This window comes from Carya illinoinensis, chromosome 13 (assembly GCF_018687715.1).
Source record: "Carya illinoinensis cultivar Pawnee chromosome 13, C.illinoinensisPawnee_v1, whole genome shotgun sequence".
Classification (NCBI taxonomy): Eukaryota; Viridiplantae; Streptophyta; class Magnoliopsida; order Fagales; family Juglandaceae; genus Carya; species Carya illinoinensis.
Genome location: NC_056764.1, coordinates 34,063,125 through 34,072,772, shown reverse-complemented (window position 1 = coordinate 34,072,772; position 9,648 = coordinate 34,063,125). Strand labels below are relative to the sequence as shown.

Here is a 9,648-nt window from a genome sequence, read left to right as displayed (position 1 = left end):
TTTTTGGAACATTGACCAAAAGACAAAGGCGCCAGAATAGTAAAAGAAAAGTAGCGTGAAGTCGTTTGCTGGTAAATAAGATAATGCCTGGATTTACAGCGCAGTAATAAAGAAAGGGTAAATTGGGGTGTTTGGTTGTGGGTGGCGTTGAGTAGAGACCGCTCGTTCCGTTAAATATGACGCCAGCCGCAATATGTACGGACCTCATTCGTTTTCTACACGCACCACTCTCTAATCTCTATATATATACACGCACACATAATTTATTTATTTATTTTTAATAGTTTTATTAATATTCGCAGGAGAGAGAGAGAGAGAGAGAGAGAAAAACCAGCTACGATAGATATTTTTGTTGTTCGGTAATATAGAGGCGCTTTTGTTAGCAGAGATTAGGGTTTCTGGATCTACAGTTCTGTCCTTCAGGTTCTCTCTCTCTCTCTGTTCCTATCTTTCTCTCTTTTGTGATGTTTGTCTTTCTCTCGCTTTACCATAGATTCTTTCATTAATTTTATTTTTAGTTCCTTTCAGTTTTTCTTTTGCCTTTTTCCCCCATTCTAGATCGGGGGCGTGAATTTTTTCTTTTGGATTGGGTTTGTTTCGTTGGTGAGGAAATCCAGGAATTGGAGCAAGTGGTATATAGGGAATACTAGATTTCAGAGGTTGAAATGGCCTTTAATTTCTTTTCGTGTTTTTTTGGGGCATTTTCTTGGTGATCAAGCGGTGCATTGTCATAGGCCTATTGATGTTTTGCATCTGATGCATGTCTTGATCGCGGTTTCTTTGATTTTGCAGATTATCAGATCTAAATTTCACTGTGGCTTATGGGTTTTGATTTATGATTTTTTTTTTTATCTGTTTTATTAGGTATTTTGAAATTCACTCGTTCAATTTGGTGGAGAATCGAGATACTGGTTTCAGCAAAGAGATTTTTTAGGCTGTTAATTGTTCTGATTTGAGTGTTGGGTTGACTGGGGATTTTGTCATGAGTACGCGAACTTCATGGGCAGATTTGGCTGCAAACTCTGTGGCCGAGAATGCAGCTCCTGGGTCTTCTTCTGCTAGCAATGGCGGCATAGGGCCCACAACTGCTCCTTCCCGGAGCACATATGTTCCTCCACATCTTCGAAATCGCCCTCCTGTTGCCGACACACCTGCACCAGCTAATAGTGGGCCTGTTTCAAGTAATGACCGGTCCGGACATGGTGGGTCACGATGGTCTGGTGCTCCTAGGAATGATTATGGTCGATCTGGGTACAGTGGTGGTGGCCGTGGTGGTGGATGGGGGGGTAGAAGTGGTGGCTGGGACCGTGGGAGAGATCGGGAAGTGAACCCTTTTGGAGATGATGATGACACAGAACAGCCATTTTCTGAGCAGGAGAACACCGGCATCAACTTCGATGCATATGAGGATATCCCAGTGGAGACAAGTGGTGAAAATGTTCCTCCGGCTGTGAATACATTTGCGGAGATTGATTTGGGTGAAGCACTCAATCAGAATATTCGCAGGTGCAAGTATGTGAGGCCAACTCCTGTGCAGCGGCATGCCATCCCAATCTCTCTTGGGGGGCGTGACTTAATGGCTTGTGCCCAGACTGGTTCTGGCAAGACGGCTGCTTTTTGCTTCCCTATCATCAGTGGGATTATGAGGGGCCAAAGTGTACAGAGACCGCCCCGTGGGGCACGAACAGTGTACCCACTTGCTCTTATCCTCTCTCCAACTAGGGAGCTCTCGATGCAAGTGAGTTTAGTTATATGACTTCTTCCATTACATGCTCTAATTTGATGCTAGTGTTTTTTTTTTTTAATTATCACCAGATTTTAAATATTGTGGAAAATTTCAGATACACGAGGAAGCTAGGAAATTCTCATATCAGACAGGTGTAAGAGTGGTTGTTGCTTATGGAGGAGCACCAATTAACCAACAGGTTTTTTGTTGACTTACTTTTATTTTCTCCTGCCTTGTAATTTTTGTACCCTTCTGTTGTTGCAACCTGATTACGGTTCGTTGATTCTCTCTTTCAACTTCTTTTACTCACCCTTATTCGAAGTTATGGTCATGATTTCATTTTTTTTTTTTTTTTGATAAATAGGAAACTTTATTGAATGAAACTAGGTGAAGCCCATGTACACAGGAAGTATACAAAAGAAACACCTAATTACATTCTAGAAACTTGAAAAGAAAACAAAACTTATGAGCATTCCCTCCCTTAAGGACAATAGCCGAAAACCACTGCAGCAAAGAAGACAAACAATTTGCAGATATCCTCTACATTTCGCTCTTTGTTGTTGAAGCACCTTTCATTCCTTTCCATCCTTAAACACCACATTATGCACAAAGGAATCATCCTCTACGCCGCTGCCAACTGAGAGCTACTATGCTGCCTATTCCAACATGCTAGTAGATCTGCCACTCTCATTGGCATAACCCAACTCAACCCAGCTCTACTAAGAACACCAACCCATAACTCCCTAGCCACCTCACAATGTAAGAGTAAATGATCAATCGATTCACCATTTTTCTTACACATGAAGCACCACTCCATAACAATCATGCCATGTTTCCTCAAATTGTCACCCGTCAAAATCTTCCCGAGTGTGGCTGTCCAAGTAGAAAAGGCAACTTTTGACGGCACAAAAACACTCCAAATACTCTTCCACGGAAAAGAGAATTGCTGCAGATAACACCTTATAATAAGATTTAACTGAACTTTTTGCTCCCCGCGTGTTTCCACAGTATTCGATCCCTCTCATTTCCTCCTAGAGTCAGAGAATACAAGAAACTGAAAAAATCTGCAATCTCATTAAGTTCCCAATCTTGAACATTTCTAGTGAAAATAACATTTTGCACAGTGCCATTAGCACGACTCATCACCTCTGAAACAGCAGCCTGCTGATTTCCAACCAATCTGAAAACAACCGGGAAAACAGAATGAAGAGCTCTCTCACCACACCATCGAACCAAAAACGAATTCTTTCACCCTCTTCAACCTCGCACTTAATATGTTTTACAAAACTGTCCCACCCCTTTCTGATATATTTTCATAAGCACACACGATAAGATCCCCTACCCTTCTTAGAGCATCATCCCCCCCAATCACATCCAAACTTTCGATCAATAACCTCTCTCCACAATGAATCCCCTTCCATGTGATACCTCCACAACCACTTCCCTAACAGTGTCTTATTAAAATTCTTCACATTTCGCACCCCCAATCCTCCATTCTCAATCGGGCAGCACACCCTATGCCAACTCACAAGATGAAATTTATTCTCCTCTCCCATACCACCCCACAAAAATGCTCTAAACAATTTTTGCCTTCTGATCATGATGATCGTGATTACATGTGCCTTCTGTTTTGATTGTTAACTTTATTTCTGTTACATGTTTCAGTTTTCTTGATATTTAAATGTGAAATGATCTTCTTGCCATAGGTTACCAGAAGTTGTGCATGCACATGTTTTTGTGGTATGCATTTTAAATGTTAAAAAATCGTTTGCCGTGGGTTGCAAGTTGTGGTGGTGCTTCTCCAAAAGAGTGCTGCAAACAACTATCAAATTAGTTTTGTATGGAACATCTGCACTTACTATTGGCCATACAATTTTACCTACCTGCTTATCCAAATCTAGGCAAGCTCTCATGATTTTGATCGATATATAGGTGCTTCTTAATCTTGAAAACATAGGATATACAGATAACTGGAATTAGGCTTGTGCATTTTAGTAAATTAAGTACAATTGATGAACATCAGATACACTAACTTAACAAAGCCTGGAATCACTATTTTTTGTTTTGGGAAAAAGTCTATTAATACCTGAAGAATCAAAATTAAGGTAATAGAGCCTTGTTGTTTCGCTCATTCCTGTTCTCTTGCGTTTAGGAGTGTGCAACAACTGTGTACCACGTTATCTAGATTGGAAATTCTCATTTTTAGAGGGTTACGTCGTATGTGTGAGACATATGGTTTGTGCAATTATGCATTGGAGAAGTACTGGTAAGAATATGTGTTAGAGTGCCTGCTCAATTTAGTAGCATATGTGCCTTTTTTGTTATGTTCTCTTCATGGTTGTTATATCATGAATACAAGTTGTCATAGGGGGGTGATGTAAGTGGAGCTCCATTTTTTCCGTTCCAGTATGTTGTAAAAGGCATCCCTTGCTAGTGTTAAAAAATTATAAGAATTATTTCGCTGGTCTTTTTTTTAGGAAAGAAGCTAAAAGAATCAATGTTTTGAGGGAAGATAAAAGAATCAAGGGAAAAATTACTTATTAGAAAAGTAATTTGGGGAAAAATGTTCAGGGATACTTATAAAGTGGGGTTTTGGGTTGTCCAAAGTTGATTATGGTTGAACCTTGGCAAATCTAAAGTATGTCTAGAGACTGTTGTTTAAGTATCTTGTCTTTATTTCACTAGTGCATTTTTGGTTTTATTTTGTGGAGGTATCACCATTAGTAATTACAAAGTTACAAATTACTTGGCACTTCACATTTCTTTCTTGTGATTTCTACTCTTAAGAATTCAACATGAAATATTCTTTATTGGATGAACTTGATTTGTCTGGTGATGAATTAGATCTGGTTAGCTGAATCGATAGTCCCACCAACCGGCCTAAAGGACTAGATTTCTTGACATCATCTAATGAACAAATGCACCACTCTTGTAGGATTCTTCTGTTGACTGATGGATATTGGGTATAAACTGGCTGTATTACATGCATACTTTTGTTGTTTTTTCTTTTCGTGGATGCTCATCATGATGATTTTTGAATACCGTTACGTGCTATAATCAGCTCTGCAAGTTTATTCCTCCTTTTCTGCATATTGTTGCCCCTTTAAAATTCCTGTTATTATATCCCAGTTTGTACTGTTGGATTTTGCAGTCCTAATGAGTTACAATTTTGTTCAGCTGCGGGACCTGGAGAGAGGTGTTGATATTCTTGTGGCTACTCCTGGAAGGTTGGTTGATTTGCTGGAAAGGGCCAGAGTTTCATTACAGATGATCAGATATTTAGCCTTGGATGAGGCAGATCGAATGCTGGATATGGGTTTTGAGCCTCAAATAAGGAAAATTGTAGAGCAAATGGACATGCCTCCACCTGGTGCAAGACAAACTATGCTGTTCAGTGCTACTTTCCCCAAAGAGATACAGGTTTGTTTCTCTGTTGGAATTTTTTTTTTTAACTCGAATTATGCTTTCCAACCGATGCTTATGAATTCCTGGCAATTATATCTGTGCTGCTGGAGTGTTGGCCATTTCATCTTTTTCTTTTTCTTGGAGGTCCCTTTTGGGGGTTGCGGGTGGTGGGGTTATTTCGGGGGTTTTTTCTTTTTGGCCCGGGGGGGGGGGGGGGGGGGGGCTGTGGGGGCTAATCATGGAGGTGTAACACTTTTATGGCATTAAACACGATCAAAAAATTACTTGTCAGCAGCTGCAACTAATGTCTATGCAATGGCACTATGGCATTTATCATATGCCTGATATGCACTGGGACAGAGTGGTTTGAGATTATATATCCACGTGCAAAAAGAATTTTGTACAGCCTTGCTGAAGATTCTGGTTGGATACCCTTTTTTTTTAATCGTTGACAGCAAATTGGTGTGATGGGGCCAGCTTGTAGGATACTTATAGTGACATTAATGTGATACTTGTATGAATTTGGTTAATGTGCAGAGATTGGCTTCTGATTTCCTTGCAAATTATATTTTTTTGGCTGTTGGAAGAGTGGGCTCAAGTACTGATTTGATAGTCCAACGAGTGGAATTTGTTCATGAATCTGACAAAAGAAGTCACCTCATGGACCTTCTTCATGCACAGAGGGCAAATGGTTCACAGGGAAAGGTAATATTGCAGAAAGAACATTTCTATATTTTATCTCATTTTTTTCCCAGAGAAAGCAGAGGGTTTTGGTCAGGTGGGTTCTGTGCTGGCTGATAACTTTTCCTATTCATATTGTGTGGACAGTTTATTGCCTTAGATGGTTTATGTTTACAATTTATTACTCAAATCAACAAGCCTCTTACTAGGGTTGAGGGAAAGAAAAATGGTTGTGCTTGAAATTGATAACCAAAACATATAGTTGTTTGACTTTCAACCTCCCGTTGTTGCAGCAAGCTCTTACATTAGTCTTTGTGGAGACAAAGAAGGGAGCTGATTCGCTGGAACATTGGTTATGTCTTAATGGTTTTCCTGCAACTACTATTCACGGTGATAGATCACAACAGGTTAGTTGTTTTGCTGTAGGTCTATTGTAACCTCTAGCTAGGTGTTTCTCATGTATACTTCCTGTGTACCTGGGCTTGCCTAATTCTATGAATATACTTCTTGATTATCTATCCAAAAAATAAAAGTTGTTTTGCTGTAGGCCTACTTATATGTTGGATATCTTTGTTTTGAGTCACATTTAGCAAATAGGAAAATTCACATTTTGTCTGTGGTTGGTGAATGTGTGTTTAATATAATGATCTTTTCTTATAAGTAATCTAATGTTTTATTAAGAAATGCAAAATGCTTAATCCAATGACATAGGAAGTATATAAGAGGAGCACCTAATTAGAAGTAGAAAAATAGACTAGAAAATCACGAGAACTTGGTTTGCTAAATTCTCTGTAAGCTGCCCAAACGAACTCAACTTGACAGAAAAAGTTACGCTACAAAGAAATGAGCCTCACAATGGAGTAGAAGGTGGTCTATAGATTTGCCCATTCTTTTTGCACATGCAACACTGTGACATTTTCTAAAGATATCCATGATAAGGATCCTTCCCTAGGGAGGTTTATCAGGGGTGAGGGTCTCACTATGGACTGTATATAGGCAGGTTTTTAGCGTGATGTGCCCTGTTCCTCACGTGAGGTCTGTGTTTTGTTCCTTTCGTTGTTTATTTTACATTTCTGCAGGAAAGGGAGCATGCATTGAGGTCCTTTAAAAGTGGAAACACCCCAATTTTGGTTGCAACTGATGTGGCTGCACGTGGTCTTGATATTCCCCATGTTGCCCATGTGGTCAACTTTGATCTCCCCAATGATATTGATGATTATGTTCACCGCATTGGACGGACAGGGCGAGCTGGTAAATCAGGTTTAGCTACTGCCTTCTTCAATGAGAATAATTCGTCAATGGCACGGGCTTTAGCTGAGCTAATGCAAGAATCAAATCAAGAAGTGCCTGCTTGGCTGTCCCGGTATGCAGCCCGGTCTTCTTTTGGTGGAGGGAGGAACCGTCGTTCTGGCGGAGGTCGATTTGGTGGGCGTGATTTCAGAAGGGAGGGCTCGTTCAATAGGGGTGGTTCTGATTATTACAGTGCAGGCAACAGCAGCGGTGGATATGGTACTTCTTCTGGTGGGTATGGTGGAGGATATGGTCCAGGGGTGACCAGTGCATGGGACTAATTTTTGACTTCTTAAGCAGTTGTGTCTAGGCAATGGTTGTGAACTTGTACCTTTTATAATAGGGTCATTATGTCTCATCTTTTTGTTTTTTTGTTAGTTTTTGTTTTAGCTTTGGTTGTTCTATACCGTTAGAGGTGCTTATAACGTAAGGGAGGGGAGATATTTGCTTGGTATTGGTGCCACAGGAATGGGTGTACGTTGGTAGGTGTTGGTGAGAAACTATTAACACATTAGGGATTACTTGCCTTTTTATTGGGAATTTTTTTTTTGTACCCTTCTTTTTGGTGGGTCATGGGTTGTAGAATATGTAGTGGGGGGAATAGGGCTTCTTTTCTGCTACATCTTGTTTGTCTCATAGGCAATGTTCTTTTCAACCCAAAATGTTGGGGGGGTATATTGATGAGGCTCTGGTCCTGGTATTTTCTTCTTCCCCTTGTCAAGGATTTTTAAGGTTTTTGTAATATTTTGGTTTTACCGAACCATTTGAACAAATGACGTCAATTTTTGTTCAATATCATGAGAAACAAATCTGATAATTGTTATGGAAACTATTGTTGTGTGAGATAGAACACTTGACCTATCCAGTTTAAACTGCTTTTATTTATATTATTATGCCTTTCCATGTATTGATTCCCGTGGTATGAGTGCTTTGAGAGCAGTATACACTTGTCCCCTTTGCATATAGACAGAGAGAAAAAGAAGCAAAAGGACGAGTTTTCTTGTTTTAGAAGTAGTTATGGAAGTTTTGTGAGTGCCAGTGGAATTTTCATTATAGAACTGGGACATATTTGGTGATGTCTTCTTCTTCAATCTTGGATTAATGATTAGGTGGGTGCTGCTATTCTTAGGATTTTAGGTGACATTCTTTTGCTTTTTGAGTTAATTTTTATAAAATTGAATTTATTTTTAATTAAATTATATGATTAAGATGATTGATTGAATTTATTTTCTTTTAGATCATGCAAGAAGAGAAAAAATAGCTGGATGGTAAAGTAATAGTAAATGAGGTGGGAAGATATCATTACTATATAATAATATATGTAATAAAGGAGGGTGTTTGTCTCTCGTCATAATATTTTCATTTATTTATTCTTATTATTTTGGGTTAATTAATCCTCTGACATACGCAGGTGTGCCAATAAAAAAAACAAGTAAATTAAGGTATTTTGATCACATCATTACGATCTTGGCGCTCTAAAATGATTAAGAATTAGAATCATAATATCCTCCCACATAATTAAATGAAGTTAGTGCATCTTTATATGATCTTGGATTAGGTCAGTATAAAGTTGGCCCCGATGGTTTTCAAACTTATTATTGTTTAGACAATTGTCATTGTTATTATCATGAATTATTGCTAATTAATCTTTCAAGTTGATGAGATATGCATGACTACTTTTAATCAAAATATATCAATTCGTGTGAGTTTAGGTCAATCGTGATTTAATTTCCCAATTAATTAATAGCTCTTCTCCACCAAGGATGAGGTGTAAAGGTCGGTTTAGCTACATCCACTGATGTAGCTTGAAAACTCATAGAATAAGTTAATTTTTTTTAAATTTTTTTCATTCATTTTTTTATATTCTTAAATATTTTTTAAAAAAATAAAAAAATTCACAACATTACTAAAAAACACTTTCTTAATTATTAAGTAAAAAAGAAAAAACTCATTCGGGACATTACTTGGGGACTCAAATTCAGGTCCCAAAGTATTTCTGTATTAAAAACTTTACTACTATTTATTATTACTTTTCACATACTTTTTACTGTTATTCATTACTCTTCACTACTATTCAATATTCTATTATTACTTTTTTACTACTATTCACAACTATTTTCAACACTTCTCACTACCCAAATGTACCCTTATGTATGTGTTGATATGAATTAAATGTGCTAGAAATTAGAAAGAGCTCAGGGAAAATGGAGAACAATATTTAACAAGTCGTTAAGATGATTAATTCATGGAATTTGAAATTAAAATGTTAGCATTATTTAAATGAATGTAACTACATAGATTAGGAATTTTACATTATATAATTGCTGTTTGGAATGATAATGTTTGTAAGGCCCAATAATTGTTATCAATAAAGTGACATAACCAGGCTAATTCATCTCTTGAAGTCTATGATTTTGGTTAGATCATGAGCATAAAAGTAGTTTGGCCTTAATTCACATGTAGAGACCCATTAAGGACCTATTTTATGATAGACAAAATTGAAATTCGAGGTATTATATAAGGCCATGATCTCCACTCCAAATTCA

General features: G+C 38.0%; 1 protein-coding gene across 1 annotated transcript; it reads left to right on the top strand.

Annotated features, from left to right (window-relative positions):
* Window positions 1–264: 264 nt before the first annotated feature.
* LOC122291655 (DEAD-box ATP-dependent RNA helicase 37-like) lies at window positions 265–7,945 on the top strand. The gene is made up of 7 exons (XM_043099487.1): window positions 265–423; window positions 865–1,738; window positions 1,842–1,925; window positions 4,904–5,146; window positions 5,669–5,836; window positions 6,106–6,219; window positions 6,892–7,945. Exons 2-7 carry the CDS (start codon window positions 983–985, stop codon window positions 7,381–7,383), a joined length of 1,857 nt encoding a protein of 618 aa, XP_042955421.1. The 5' UTR covers window positions 265–423; window positions 865–982; the 3' UTR covers window positions 7,384–7,945.
* The last annotated feature ends 1,703 nt before the right edge of the window (window positions 7,946–9,648 follow it).

What these genes read in the sequence shown, in the direction of transcription:
- LOC122291655 (XM_043099487.1), top strand. Translation starts at nt 983, where the DNA reads ATGAGTACGCGAACTTCATGGGCAGATTTGGCTGCAAACTCTGTGGCC. An exon ending in CTAGGGAGCTCTCGATGCAA is followed by an intron (nt 1,739 to 1,841) that starts GTGAGTTTAGTT and finishes GGAAAATTTCAG; the next exon opens with ATACACGAGGAAGCTAGGAA. An exon ending in CTTTCCCCAAAGAGATACAG is followed by an intron (nt 5,147 to 5,668) that starts GTTTGTTTCTCT and finishes GTTAATGTGCAG; the next exon opens with AGATTGGCTTCTGATTTCCT.